The sequence below is a fragment of the Salvelinus namaycush genome, chromosome 12, assembly GCF_016432855.1.
Source record: "Salvelinus namaycush isolate Seneca chromosome 12, SaNama_1.0, whole genome shotgun sequence".
NCBI classification, from domain to species: Eukaryota; Metazoa; Chordata; class Actinopteri; order Salmoniformes; family Salmonidae; genus Salvelinus; species Salvelinus namaycush.
This window is the reverse complement of record NC_052318.1, coordinates 7,641,366-7,657,231: the sequence shown is the minus strand read 5'-3', so window position 1 is coordinate 7,657,231 and position 15,866 is coordinate 7,641,366. Positions and strand designations below refer to the sequence as shown.

The following is a 15,866-nucleotide window of genomic DNA, read 5'->3' as shown; positions in this document are numbered from 1 at the left end:
GCACTGGGAGGGCTAGGTTGGGCATCGAGCCGGATGTCATGAAGCCGGCCCAACGTATCTGGCCTCCAGTACGTCTCCTCGGGCCGGCGTACATGGCACCAGCCTTACAGGTGGTGTCCCCGGTTCGCCTGCATAGCCCAGTGCGGGTTATTCCACCTCGCCGCACTGGCAGGGCTACGGGGACCATTCAACCTGGTAGGGTTGGAGAGGCTCGGTGCTCAAGAGCGCGTGTCCTCCTTCACGGTCCGGTATATCCGGCGCCACCTTCCCGCCCCAGACCAGTACCACCAGTGCCTACACCACGCACCAGGCTTCCAGTGCATCTCCAGAGCCCTGTTCCTCCTCCCCGCACTCGCCCTGAGGTGCGTGCCCTCAGCCCGGTACCTCCAGTTCCGGCACCACGCACCAGGCCTACTGTGCGCCTCAGCAGGTCAGAGTCGGCCGTCTGCTCAACGCCACCTGCACTGCCTGTCTGCCCAGCGCCGTCTGAGCCATCCGTCTGCCCAGCGCCGTCTGAGCTGCCTGCCTGCCCAGCGCCGTCTGAGCCATCCGTCTGCCCAGCGCCGTCTGAGCCATCTGTCTGCCCAGCGCCGTCTGAGCCATCCGTCTGCCCAGCGCCTTCTGAGCCATCTGTCTGCCCAGCGCCGTCTGAGCCATCTGTCTGCCCAGCGCCATCTGAGCCATCTGTCTGCCCAGCGCCATCTGAGTCATCCGTCTGCCACGAGCCATTAGAGCCGCCCGTCTGTCCCGAGCCATTAGAGCCGTCCGTCAGTCAGGAGCCGCTAGAGCCGTCCGTCAGTCAGGAGCTGCCAGAGACGCCAGCCAGTCAGGAGCTGCCAGAGACGCCAGCCAGTCAGGAGCTGCCAGAGACGCCAGCCAGTCAGGAGCTGCCAGAGACGCCAGCCAGTCAGGAGCTGCCAGAGACGCCAGCCAGTCAGGAGCTGCCAGAGACGCCAGCCAGTCAGGAGCTGCCAGAGACGCCAGCCAGTCAGGAGCTGCCCTACAGTCATGAGCTGCCCTACAGTCATGAGCTGCCCTACAGTCATGAGCTGCCCTCCAGTCATGAGCTGCCCTCCAGTCATGAGCTGCCATTCAGTCATGAGCTGCCCTCCAGTCATGAGCTGCCCTCCAGTCATGAGCTGCCCTCCAGTCATGAGCTGCCCTCCAGTCATGAGCTGCCCTACAGTCATGAGCGGTCATTCAGTCATGAGCGGTCATTCAGTCATGAGCTGCCATTCAGTCCGGAGCTGCCACTCAGTCCGGAGCTGCCACTCAGTCCGGAGCTGCCACTCAGTCCGGAGCTGCCACTCAGTCCGGAGCTGCCACTCAGTCCGGAGCTGCCATTAGTCCGGAGTTGCCCCTCTGTCCTGAGCTACCTCTCTGTCCTGAGCTACCTCTCTGTCCTGAGCTACCTCTCTGTCCTGAGCTACCTCTCTGTCCTGAGCTACCTCTCTGTCCTGAGCTACCTCCTAAATCATGTGGGGGCCTTGGGGAGGATTCTTAGGCCAAGGTCGTGGGCGAGGGTCGCCACTCAAAGGACGCTAAGGAGGGGGACAAAGACAGTGGTGGAGTGGTGTCCTCGTCCTGCGCCGGAGCCGCCACCGCGGACAGATGCCCACCCAGACCCTCCCCTTGAGTTTTAGGGGTGCGCCCGGAGTTCGCACCTTGAGGGGGGGGTTCTGTCACGTTCCTGACCTGTTTTCTGTTGTTTTGTATGTGTTTAGTTGGTCAGGACGTGAGCTGGGTGGGAATTCTATGTTGTGTGTCTAGTTTGTTTCTATGTCCAGCCTAATATGGTTCTCAATCAGAGGCAGATGGTAATCGTTGTCCCTGATTGAGAATCATATATAGGAGGCTTGTTTTGTGTTGGGATTTTGTGGGTGTTTGTTTCCTGTCTCTGTGATTGTCTGCACCAGATAGGTCTGTGTCGGTTTTTGCACATTTGTTATTTTGTATTGTTTGTAGTGTTTTACTTGTTCTTTATTAAACATGTTTAACACTAGCCGCGCTGCACTTTGGTCCTCTCCTTCACCCCTGGAAGAAAACCGTTACAGCGTGGCCACTTATTTGGTTAACTTTATATGAAAACCCATATTTTCTCATTTAGAAGGTTAACATCTCAAAAATAGAAATATTATTTAATTATTCCAACTTTTGATGTCCAAGGGTCTTTCTGTGTTCCACAGTTTACATTCCAATCTCGAACACTACAGAGTATAGAGGCAGCGTAGTTTATGACCGCCATAAAACAGCCGACTTCCCGCTCTCCCCCTCTACGAGAGAGAGAGCACTCTGTAGAGCAGACCCACTGTAACGTGATCCTTCAGATCATCACAGGAGAGTTATCACACTCCTTTTTTTTCGTGGTATTTCAATTGGTAGTTACAGTCTTGTCTCATCGCTGCAACAGGAGAGGCGAAGGTCGAGAGCCGTGCATCCTCCGAAACACAACCCAACCAAGCCACACTGCTTCTTGACACAATGCCCACTTAACCCAGAAGCCAGCCGCACCAATGTGTCGGAGGAAACACCATACACCTGGCGACCGTGTCAGTGTGCACTGCGCCCGGGCCCGCCACAGGAGTCGCTAGTGCGCGATGGGACAGGGACATCCCTGCTGGCCTAAACCTCCTCTAACCAAGGTCAACGCTGGGCCAATTGAGCGGCGCCCCATGGGTCTCCCGGTCGTGGCCGGCTATGACAGAGCCGGTCGTGCCTTAGGCCACTGCGCCACTCGGGAGGCCTGAGTTATGACACTCCTTTGCCAAGATAATCCATCCACCTGACAGGTGTGGCCACTCTAAGATGTGCAATTTTGTCACACAACACAATGTCACAGATGTCTCAAGTTTTGAGGGAGTGTGCAATTGGCATGCTTGCTACAGGATTGTCCACCAGAGCTGTTGCCAGAGAATTGAAGTTTCATTTCTCTACCAAAGCCACCTCCAACGTCTTTTTAGAGAATTTGTCAGTACATCCAACCGGCCTTACAATCGCAGACTATGTGTATGACGTTGTGTCGGCGAGCAGTTTTCTGACGTCAACGTTATGAACGGAGTGCCCCATGGTGGCGGTGGGGTTATTGTATGGGCAGGCATAAGCTACGAACAACGAACACAATTGCATTTTATTGATTGGCAATTTGAATGCACAAAAATACCGTTATGAGATCCTGAGGTCCATTGTGAAGCCCTTTATTTTTTAAGGTATCTATTACTTACAGATGCATATCTGTATTCCCAGTCATGTGAAATCCATAGATTAGGGCCTAATTTATTTATTTTGGTCACGTTTTAAGTTTATGAAGGCATCAATGTGTCACAAATCATCTATAACCGTATGTCATGTTCTATAAAGGGTTCATAAATATGGCATAACTGTGTGACATAACCGCCAATGTCAAATGTGACATAACTCACGAGGTCAAATATGACATAAACCTGTGCTTTATAAAGGGTGGCATAAGCACCGCATAATAAAGGCTTTATAAATCATTCTAAATTGAGGCTTCACAAAGCATTTGTAACCTTGTGATGCATCTTGCAACGCCAGGATAATGGGTTCGATTCCCGGGACCACCCATATGTAAAAATGTATGCACACATGACTGTAAGTCACTTTGGATAGAAGTGTCTGTTAAATTGTATATATTATATTCCTATAAAACATTTCTATCTCTTTCCTTTTTGGGTGCCTATTGGACCTGACCTCAACTTTCCCCAAAATGCTGTGCTGCAAGATGACACACTCTAAAGTGCAGTCAGAAACAGCAAAAGACATTTGTAGGGCCTTTTTAAAATTTGTAAAAGAAAATGATCAGTTTTGTTTTTCCAGGCTTTGGTTTTTTCCCCCCACTTTTTTTAATAGAAAAATAACAAAATTGGATTTTCTGTGTTCACAACAATGCTTAAACCTCATCAGGGGAAGACTTCTGATGTGTCTGACTGTATAGTAAGTACAGCATCATACGATATACGGCGTGTATGTATGTGTTATAAATGACCAAAGGGGTCTAACTGTAAAGTAAGTACAGCGTCGTGTGACCTAAGGCATTTATATGCGTGTGTTATGTGCCAAGGTGCCTCACTTCAAACAAAGTATTACAGGACACGACATAGTGTCAATAAATAGGTTATTAACGTTCTGCTGATTTATGAAGGACAGCCACAGTCATAATTATGGCTACACCCCGCCCATTTCCAAAATATATCTTCTTAAAATGTTCTTTTTAACCTAACCCTAACTAACTAATGAAGGTCATGTTTGATGCGTTGGTCCACCAAACCTTTCATAAATGTAATGTGACTAACATGACTTTACTTTAGAGCGTGTGTTATCCTTCAGCACCGCATGTCACCATTTATAGAGCATATATTTATATCATATTCGACATAGTGGGTTATGTCACATTTGATATTGGTGATTTTGTCACACCATTATGCCACATTTATAAACCCTTTTTAAAGCATGACATACAGTTATAGATGCTTTGTAACATCCGGGACCACCTTTGTATAGTTATTTTGAAGGAATTATGCTGAATGGCATTTAAATCGGGTCTGATTTCCTCATATGAAGTGTAACTCAGTAAAATCTTTGAAATTGTTGCATGCTGCGTTTATATTTTTGTTCAGTATAAAACAGCTGTGTGTATTCACCACTGCCTCCTTCCCAACCTGGGACATACAGTAATCGTATCATTGCATTACTTTTCAGGCAAATCCTATGTGTAAATGAGCCATATTTTACAGTGGCGTGTTAAGGCCGTCCTGTATATAGTACTCACTATCGGGCTCTTAGACCGATGTGAATAAAAAATGACCAACTAGCTGTAGGGCTTGTTCCCTGTTGATGTGAAGAAAATGCTATTTGCATTCCTAATGAGTGCTTTGAAAGGCACTCTGCGGTAATTGCGGAGGCGGAGGCAAAGAACATAAACAAAAACAGGAATGGCCCACTCTTATTGGAGTTAATATGGGGCTGTCAAGATGGCCCCGTCTCATCAGCTGACTCAGTGCTCAGAAAGATAGAGGGGCATGACTAACGAGAGGATGTGCTCTGGAAAGAATCTGTGAGAGAAGACGAGAAGCGTGAGGGTGGGGGTTCATCTATTTCCATCACAATGTATCATTTAAAATTCAAAGCTATTTTGGGGCATTTGTAGATGGAGAGGGAAAGTGGGTACATTTCAATACAAGAGTAATGATGGTAATGGAGGTAATTATACATTATGGCCATGCCGTCGTTTGGCACCACCAACTGGCTGCTCTCTCCATATTTCTCTATTTTTATTTTTTTCTCAGAAACTGCCATCGTCTTTCTCCGGCGCTCTCTCTTCCCTTCTGTTTCTCCATCTGTATCCCGCTGTGCAGACAGGCGAGGAGTGGCTGTAACTTATTAGACAGGCGAGGAGTGGCTGTAACTTATTAGACAGGCGAGGAGTGGCTGTAACTTATCAGACAGGCAAGGAGTGGCTGTAACTTATTAGACAGGCAAGGAGTGGCTGTAACTTATTAGACAGGCGAGGAGTGGCTGTAACTTATCAGACAGGCATGGAGTGGCTGTAACTTATCAGACGGGCGAGGAGTGGCTGTAATTTATCAGACGGACGAGGAGTGGCTGTAATTTATCAGCTACCTATTAATTTCCCTGCTGCTGGTGCTGCGGTGGCGGTGCCGGTGTTAGTGTAGAGATGTAGCGTTAGTGTAGAGATGTAGCGTTAGTGTAGAGATGTAGCGTTAGTTTAGAGATGTAGCATTAGTGTAGATGTAGCATTAGTGTAGAGATGTAGCTTTAGGGTAGATGTAGCATTAGTGTAGAGATGTAGCGTTATTGTAGAGATGTAGCGTTAGTGTAGAGATATAGCGTTAGTGTAGAGATGTAGCCTTAGTGTAGAGATGTAGCGTTAGTGTAGAGATATAGCGTTAGTGTAGAGATGTAGCGTTAGTGTAGATGTAGAATTAGTGTAGAGATGTAGCATTAGTTTAGAGATGTAGCGTTAGTGTAGAGATGTAGCGTTAGTGTAGAGATGTAGCGTTAGTGTAGAGATGTAGCGTTAGGGTAGAGATGTAGCGTTAGGGTAGAGATGTAGCGTTAGGGTAGATGTAGCATTAGTGTAGAGATGTAGCATTAGTGTAGAGATGTAGCGTTAGTGTAGAGATGTAGCGTTAGGGTAGATGTAGCATTAGTGTAGAGATGTAGCGTTAGTGTAGAGATGTAGCGTTAGGGTAGAGATGTAACGTTATTGTAGAGATGTAGTGTTAGTGTAGATGTAGAATTAGTGTAGAGATGTAGCGTTAGTGTAGAGATGTAGCGTTAGTGTAGAGATGTAGCGTTAGTGTAGAGATGTAGCGTTAGTGTAGATGTAGAATTAGTGTAGAGATGTAGCGTTAGTGTAGAGATGTAGCGTTAGTGTAGAGATGTAGCGTTAGTGTAGAGATGTAGCATTAGTGTAGATATGTAGTGTTAGTGTAGAGATGTAGTGTTAGTGTAGAGATGTAGTGTTAGTGTAGAGATGTAGTGTTAGTGTAGAGATGTAGTGTTAGTGTAGAGATGTAGTGTTAGTGTAGAGATGTAGTGTTAGTGTAGAGATGTAGCGTTAGTGTAGATATGTAGTGTTAGTGTAGAGATGTAGTGTTAGTGTAGAGATGTAGCATTAGTGTAGAGATGTAGCGTTAGTGTAGAGATGTAGCATTAGTGTAGAGATGTAGCATTAGTGTAGAGATGTACTGTTAGTGTAGAGATGTAGCATTAGTGTAGAGATGTAGCGTTAGTGTAGAGATGTAGCATTAGTGTAGAGATGTAGCGTTAGTGTAGAGATGTAGTGTTAGTGTAGAGATGTAGCATTAGTGTAGATGTAGCATTAGTGTAGAGATGTAGCATTAGTGTAGATGTAGCATTAGTGTAGAGATGTAGTGTTAGTGTAGAGATGTAGCGTTAGTCTAGATGTAGCATTAGTGTAGAGATGTAGCGTTAGTGTAGAGATGTAGCATTAGTGTAGAGATGTAGTGTTAGTGTAGAGATGTAGCATTAGTGTAGAGATGTAGCGTTAGTGTAGAGATGTAGTGTTAGTGTAGAGATGTAGCATTAGTGTAGATGTAGCATTAGTGTAGAGATGTAGCGTTAGTGTAGAGATGTAGCGTTAGTGTAGAGATGTAGCGTTAGTGTAGAGATGTAGCGTTAGTGTAGAGATGTAGTGTTAGTGTAGAGATGTAGTGTTAGTGTAGAGATGTAGCATTAGTGAAGATGTAGCATTAGTGTAGAGATGTAGCGTTAGTGTAGAGATGTAGCATTAGTGTAGAGATGTAGTGTTAGTGTAGAGATGTAGCATTAGTGTAGAGATGTAGCATTAGTGTAGATGTAGCATTAGTGTAGAGATGTAGCATTAGTGTAGATGTAGCATTAGTGTAGAGATGTAGCATTAGTGTGGAGATGTAGCGTTAGTGTAGAGATGTAGCGTTAGTGTAGAGATGTAGCGTTAGTGTAGAGATGTAGTGTTAGTGTAGAGATGTAGCATTAGTGTAGAGATGTAGCATTAGTGTAGATGTAGCATTAGTGTAGAGATGTAGCATTAGTGTAGATGTAGCATTAGTGTAGAGATGTAGCATTAGTGTGGAGATGTAGCGTTAGTGTAGAGATGTAGCGTTAGTGTAGAGATGTAGTGTTAGTGTAGAGATGTAGCATTAGTGTAGATGTAGCATTAGTGTAGAGATGTAGCATTAGTGTAGAGATGTAGCGTTATTGTCGAGATGTAGCGTTAGTGTAGAGATGTAGCGTTAGTGTAGAGATGTAGCGTTAGTGTAGAGATGTAGCGTTAGTGTAGAGATGTAGCGTTAGTGTAGAGATGTAGCGTTAGTGTAGAGATGTAGCGTTAGTGTAGAGATGTAGCGTTAGTGTAGAGATGTAGCGTTAGTGTAGAGATGTAGCGTTAGTGTAGAGATGTAGCGTTAGTGTAGATATGTAGCGTTAGTGTAGAGATGTAGCGTTAGTGTAGAGATGTAGCGTTAGTGTAGAGATGTAGCGTTATTGTAGAGATGTAGCGTTATTGTCGAGATGTAGTGTTAGTGTAGAGATGTAGCGTTAGTGTAGAGATGTAGTGTTAGTGTAGAGATGTAGCATTAGTGTAGATGTAGCATTAGTGTAGAGATGTAGCGTTAGTGTAGAGATGTAGTGTTAGTGTAGAGATGTAGCATTAGTGTAGATGTAGCATTAGTGTAGAGATGTAGCGTTAGTGTAGAGATGTAGCGTTAGTGTAGAGATGTAGCGTTAGTGTAGAGATGTAGCGTTATTGTCGAGATGTAGCGTTATTGTAGAGATGTAGCATTAGTGTAGAGATGTAGCATTAGTGTAGAGATGTAGCATTAGTGTAGAGATGTAGCGTTAGTGTAGAGATGTAGTGTTAGTGTAGAGATGTAGTGTTAGTGTAGAGATGTAGCGTTAGTATAGAGATGTAGCGTTAGTGTAGAGATGTAGCGTTAGTGTAGAGATGTAGCGTTAGGGTAGAGATGTAGCGTTAGTGTAGAGATGTAGCTTTAGCTTCTAATAACTATAGTTGTATTTTACTGTCATCTACTCTAATAATCTGCTTATAGCAGTAAAAATGGAGCCATTTCCACACGTCAATATACCAATGTGGTTGTGAGTAAACTGTTCTAGGTTTAGCTCGAATATTGGATTTGCAGCTTTCGCATCAGCATTTAGGTTTGTCAGAGGCGCTAAAATGAAATCAATACTGGACTTAATTGTCAGTATGACCGAAAATTCCAGCAAGGCCATATTTCAACAGCTGTCACATCCTGTATGACATGATTTATAGAGTTTCTTCTGAGTAAGTCATCGTCCTCGGCAGGGAGTCATGAATACGTGAGGAGAGGGAGGAGGATGAGGAGCGGTTGGGATGGGGTGAGGTAGAGGGGCTGGAGGGGGAGGTAGTTGGGAAGAGAGAGAGGGAGGGTGTGGTGCGGTACAGGGGTCAGAGGACTGATGGAGACAGCCTCTCTAGTGACTGAATGGGGCTGCTCCAGCTACTGCCACCATAAATATGAGAACACACCTCACGCAGACAGAACCACAGAGGAAGTCCTCGTCTCACTTCAGAGCTGTGGCAGTGGACACACTTCTCTTCTGTGGCTGCAACGTTGGGCTTGGTAAAATAAAAAGGCTTAAGTCTAGAGGCATGTTGGTCAGTGGCCCAGTCTGACATGGGAAGGTGTTAACAGTGGATGGAGACAAGGAGTTACACGATGGGCAGCTGGGAAGTTCCTCTGAAGCACACGGCTTGGATAAGGATGTGCTCATCTCTTCTTTGATGTCAAAGCCAGGCTCTCATCCTGCCAACCCAATGCACATTAAAGAGATACAGCCTCCTTAGCTCTCCACACCTGCCTGGCAGTCAAATCTGACAGACTATCCAAGCCATAAATTCAGATTTAAAGAGCACCAGCAGAAAGCCGTATGAGAGCCTGATTACAATGATCGTAGACACAATCAATTTGTCTGGGGAAAAGATTGTTATCATCATTCTGATTGTTACATTAAAGAGAACTGCACAATTGCTTCTTTGATAAGTCATGTACATCAGTCAACTTGAAGCATTAATTTGATTCCTATTCATTAATCTTAAATTAATAGTTCCCTACTAATAAACAAATAAATATATATTGTGCAATTGAAAGGAAGGACTTTGAGGAAATGTTACATAATGTAATGAGCGAACATAGTACAGTGCTTTTAGCAGTGCTGCAGTTAGGGCAGACAAGTACAACATGCATAAAGTTAATCATAATAATAACACTACTACTGTACATGTATTTTCTAACATGTGTTATCAGTTTCAACAGGGGACTACTACTGTAAATCTACCTTGGTCTAACAAGCCATCTTGATAAGTGAATTCAAGTTAATTCAGGAACCGACAGCAAAACTGACCTGTGACTCTCACGCAAGTTAGCGTTTCTTTCGTCATGAATCTTGTTCTGGAGGCAGCTCTGCAGAATGGTCACTAACTGGCACAGCCACAAAGTCATAAAATCTGATTTGAAACCTAACCCTAACCTTGGAGGCAGGAGTGGGACTGCAGCATAGCTGTGGTACTCTTGAGGATGGAGGCAGGAGTGGGACTGCAGCATAGCTGTGGTACTCTTGAGGATGGAGGCAGGAGTGGGACTGCAGCATAGCTGGGGTACTCTTGAGGATGGAGGCAGGAGTGGGACTGCAGCATAGCTGGGGTACTCTTGAGGATGGAGGCAGGAGTGGGACTGCAGCATAGCTGGGGTACTCTTGAGGATGGAGGCAGGAGTGGGACTGCAGGATAGCTGGGGTACTCTTGAAGATGGAGGCAGGAGTGGGACTGCAGCATAGCTGGGGTACTCTTGAGGATGGAGGCAGGAGTGGGACTGCAGCATAGCTGGGGTACTCTTGAGGATGGAGGCAGGAGTGGCACTGCAGCATAGCTGTGGTACTCTTGAGGATGGAGGCAGGAGTGGGACTGCAGCATAGCTGGGGTACTCTTGAGGATGGAGGCAGGAGTGGGACTGCAGCATAGCTGGGGTACTCTTGAGGATGGAGGCAGGAGTGGGACTGCAGCATAGCTGGGGTACTCTTGCGGATGGAGGCAGGAGTGGGACTGCAGCATAGCTGGGGTACTCTTGAGGATGGAGGCAGGAGTGGCACTGCAGCATAGCTGGGGTACTCTTGAGGATGGAGGCAGGAGTGGGACTGCAGCATAGCTGGGGTACTCTTGAGGATAGAGGCAGGAGTGGGACTGCAGCATAGCTGGGGTACTCTTGAGGATAGAGGCAGGAGTGGGACTGCAGCATAGCTGGGGTACTCTTGAGGATGGAGGCAGGAGTGGGACTCCAGCATAGCTGGGGTACTCTTGAGGATAGAGGCAGGAGTGGGACTGCAGCATAGCTGGGGTACTCTTGAGGATAGAGGCAGGAGTGGGACTGCAGCATAGCTGGGGTACTCTTGAGGATGGAGGCAGGAGTGGGACTGCAGCATAGCTGGGGTACTCTTGAGGATGGAGGCAGGAGTGGGACTGCAGCATAGCTGGGGTACTCTTGAGGATGGAGGATGCATAGCTGCATTGAGAAATGTAGACAAATGGAAAGAATGCACTGAAGCATTTTAACATCTTCCCAAGCCACCCACACAATCCGACCCCAAACCAAAGTCTAACTAAATAAACAGCCAGGGAGGAATGTGCTTTCATCATGCCCTCCAGGAGACAAGAGTGCTCACATCCATTTCATCCCTCTCTCCTTCAGAGGCACAAAGGACTTTAGAGTGTTCCTGTGATCGTCTATTTTCCTTTTTTGTCACAGCCCACGTCCCTCTCCTCAGACAGCCGACTGCATGGAGTCTAAGGTCTGCAGCAGCGTTACTTTTCTATTTTCAAGCTAATTTCTATTCCATGTTCTATGGTTAGGGACGAAGATTCTCATTTACAGAACCAGGTCACACTCGGAATCAGGTCACCAGAATATCGAAAACAACGCAGCGGAACCTTCAGCAACAGCAGTGAAAAGAAAAACGTCTTTGACTACCAAAAAAATGAATAGGTGAATGTGTAAATAGGGTACGGAAGGTAAAATGACTCCCATTTTATTTCACAGTACTATGACAGACAACGTCTAAAGCAGAGGAGGCTGGTGGGAGGAGCTATAGGAGGATGGGCTCATTGTAATGGAAGGAATTAAATAAATGTAATGGTATCAAACACATCAAACACATGGAAACCACATGATCGACTTTGTTCTATTTACTCCATTAGAGCCATTACAATGAGCCCGTCCTCCTATAGCTCCTCCCACCAGCCTCCTCTGTTATAAAGTTGACTAATTTGCTCTTTATGTGTGTACTGGCCTTTCAATGTGTCCTTCAGACTGAGCTGGGGGGGGGTAGATCCAGGGGACTGATGATATAAGTTTGTGTGTGTGTGTGTGTGTGTGTGTGTGTGTGTGTGTGTGTGTGTGTGTGTGTGTGTGTGTGTGTGTGTGTGTGTGTGTGTGTGTGTGTGTGTGTGTGTATGAGTGCATGCTGCACAGTGTGTGACTCATTCTTGTGTGTGTGTGTGTGTGTGTGTGTGTGTGTGTGTGTGTGTGTGTGTGTGTGTGTGTGTGTGTGTGTGTGTGTGTGTGTGTGTGTGTGTGTGTGTGTGTGTGTGTGTGAGAGAGCAGCCAGGTCACACCAGATCCACAGCAGTTTTAGACATTGTCCAGGTCTCCAGGACATCAGGAGATGCCTTCGATACCGTCCACTAGGGGCAACGTGAGCACCTATTACCATCTAGTAGGGAGATGCCTTTGATACCGTCCACTAGGGGCAACGTGAGCACCTATTACCATCTAGTAGGGAGATGCCTTCTATACCGTCCACTAGGGGCAACGTGAGCACCTATTACCATCTAGTAGGGAGATGCCTTTGATACCGTCCACTAGGGGCAACGTGAGCACCTATTACCATCTAGTAGGGAGATGCCTTCGATACCGTCCACTAGGGGCAACGTGAGCACCTATTACCATCTAGTAGGGAGATGCCTTCGATACCGTCCACTAGGGGCAACGTGAGCACCTATTACCATCTAGTAAGGAGATGCCTTCGATACCGTCCACTAGGGGCAACGTGAGCACCTATTACCATCTAGTAGGGAGATGCCTTCGATACCGTCCACTAGGGGCAACGTGAGCACCTATTACCATCTAGTAGGGAGATGCCTTCGATACTGTCCACTAGGGGCAACGTGAGCACCTATTACCATCAAGTAGGGAGATGCCTTCGATACCGTCCACTAGGGGCAACGTGAGCACCTATTACCATCTAGTAGGGAGATGCCTTCGATACCGTCCACTAGGGGCAACGTGAGCACCTATTACCATCTAGTAGGGAGATGCCTTCGATACCGTCCACTAGGGGCAACGTGAGCACCTATTACCATCTAGTAGGGAGATGCCTTCGATACCGTCCACTAGGGGCAACGTGAGCACCTATTACCATCTAGTAGGGAGATGCCTTCGATACCGTCCACTAGGGGCAACGTGAGCACCTATTACCATCTAGTAGGGAGATGCCTTCGATACCGTCCACTAGGGGCAACGTGAGCACCTATTACCATCTAGTAGGGAGATGCCTTCGATACCGTCCACTAGGGGCAACGTGAGCACCTATTACCATCTAGTAGGGAGATGCCTTCGATACCGTCCACTAGGGGCAACGTGAGCACCTATTACCATCTAGTAGGGAGATGCCTTCGATACCGTCCACTAGGGGCAACACAAGCACCTATTACCATCTAGTAGGCAAGCAGCTTGCTATAGAGCGTGCTTAAACCGCGAGCTACAGCTCCAAGAATCGCGGTTTCAATCCCAGTGCTAGGCACTCATTTAAATGTTCTCTGTTTTAATCCTATCCCAAACCTTATTACTTACCATAACCCATTAGAATAAATGCCTACATTTAATCATAATTTTCTTTCCTGTTTTAACCCTCCCTGGACAAACATTGAATACTGAAATGAGACCATGAGATCTCATTGGCGAGATCTTGTTGGTGAGAGAGAGAGATCTGATTTAAAAAATACCTTCACTTGGCCCAAATACTTACATCATTAAAACACAAACTTTATTACATTTTAACAAACTAGGAAGTTAAAACCAAGCCTCCACCGCACATAGAACCCCCCTGATACTCCACATCTCCACAAAATCCCCCAGACGGTTCACCAGCACCCCATATACATAATCCACTTGTAGCCGAGACCGCACCAGTCCCAGCAACACAGCTCTGGGGTCCCTACGTCCCGCCCCAGCATCTCATGTTTCCTCGTCTTCCATATTGAAACTTTGCCTGCCCCCCATGTAATTCACTACGCCTATTTGCTACATATACTGTAGGTCCACAGCCAATCCCAAACCTAGGCCTGTGCACCACTCTCCAAGGGCAGAAAACATCCCTACCAACCTGAAATAAGAAAAAAACTAATGCTGCACTGTATCTTCCTCCCCACAGAAAAGACACCTCCTCCCCACTGATGGATCAAGGTGTGACACATATCTGTTTGTAGCGATAGCTCCTTGAATAATCCTCCACTGTAGATCAGAAATAAGCTTCTCTTTGGGAGGATTATACAGGCAGCGCCAACATCCTCTCAGAGAAGAGCCCGGTCCCAAAACCCCGGCCACCCTTTTGCCCTAAGAGCCACCTTCACAGCCACCGCGTACAGAGCTTTTTTGCTGGCTGTGCAAAAGGACTCCAGCTCCGGAGTCTTAAACGATAACATCATTCCCTCACCCTCCTGGTATTCCCCTGCAGCGGCAGCAATGGTGAACGGAGGTAGGTCAGTGTCATTCGCAGTTAGACGGTCCAGTCTCTGCCTAGTCCTCAGCAGCTCTCTGAACGAGTCTGGTAGTGCAGCTCGGAACCCCTCCACCACCTGCTGCAGCAGCCTGGTTGACTTTATGGAGGAAGCCTCCACCATGTTGCTGCCAGATTTCCACCCAGACTCTTCTTGCAGGTCACCCAACTTAGGAAACCCCGCTCTCACAAGCCTGGCCCACAAGCTGACAGAGCTCTGGATGAGTGGATTGTGAAACAGTTGCTCCTCCATTATCCTTGCTCCTGGCCGTGAAACATCTCTGTGAACAGATAGTCTTTCCCCACGCCCAAAGCACAGCGCGGTACAATGGAGTAATGGCTGACATATCGACCTGCTCCAGATCCAACAGGAACAAGGTCCCTTGCTCTCCTCAGAACAGCCCAAGCAGTGTCTCTCCAAGACACCACCTGCTGTTACAGAAGTCTCTGTGCAGCTTGTAGATGGAAAGTTGTAACTCTGGATCCAATGTCTACCAGCCCTTGGCCCCCATCATGCAAAGGGAGGTGTAACACTGCTGCACATGTCCAGTGTTGGCCAAACCAAAATAAATCCACCAGTAACCTCTGAAGTTGCTTGACAAGACACTGTGGGGGATCCAACACCATCAGCCTGTGCCAAAGCATTGAAGCGGCCAGGTGCTTAGCGACCAGGACCCTTCCCCTGAAAGATATCAGTGGCAACAACCACCGCTATTTAGACAACTTAGCCACAAACTTCTCCACCTGCCCCTCCCAGTTTCCACCAACACCTCTAGGAACTTCATCCCTACTCTGGCCCCTCAGGAAGACTATGAGATCCTGCACTGGCCCACTGTAGCCTCCCAGGAAGACTAGAAGATCCTGCTCTGCCCCACTGTAGCCCCCCAGGAAGACTAGAAGATCCTGTTCTGCCCCACTGTAGCCTCCCAGGAAGACTAGGAGATCCTGCTTTGCCCCACTGCAGCCCCTCAGGAAGACTATGACATCCTGCTCTGGCCCATCTCCCTATAATCAGACCTTCGGTCTTCTCCCAGTTCACCTTAGCTGATGCCGCCCCCTCAAACCACACTAAAGCCCTGCTAAAGCCTCTTCTAAATCTCCCTCCCCTCTAACAAACACTGTTACATCATCAGCATAAGCTGACAATGAAACCGTCTCCCCACCTGCAGACTCTCCCTCAGCCTACACATCAGTATTTCTATGGCTAAACAGCAGAGCTGACCCGAGAGTGGACACCCCTGCCTAATCCATCTCCTACCTGGGATTGGCTGGCTCAGCGCACACCCCACTTTTACCATAACAGATGCTCCTCAGTACAATAACTTGACCCATGATCTAAACCTGCTACCCAGACCAAATGCTTCCATAGTCCTTAACAGATAGGCGTGACACACTCTATCAAAAGCTTTTTGTTCATCTATCGAAATGAGCCCCAGGTCCTGATCATGCATCCTAGTGATGTCTATCACATCTCTCAAAAGAAACAAGTTGTCCATTATTGTTCAACCCAGGCA

At 47.1% G+C, this 15,866-nt stretch overlaps 1 protein-coding gene across 2 annotated transcripts in view; it reads left to right on the top strand.

Moving 5' to 3' along the window:
- The window catches only part of kctd16b (potassium channel tetramerization domain containing 16b), an 82,823-nt gene that overhangs the window by 27,132 nt on the left and 39,825 nt on the right, over positions 1-15,866 (top strand). Inside the window, exon 3 of one of the 2 annotated variants that reach the window (XM_039004603.1) lies at positions 9,459-9,493. The exons of the other annotated variant lie outside the window; for it this stretch is intronic. Within the exon in view, the coding sequence (XP_038860531.1) occupies positions 9,459-9,493 (35 nt within the window). The remainder of the gene's footprint in view (positions 1-9,458; positions 9,494-15,866) is intronic. 2 annotated transcript variants of the gene reach the window in all.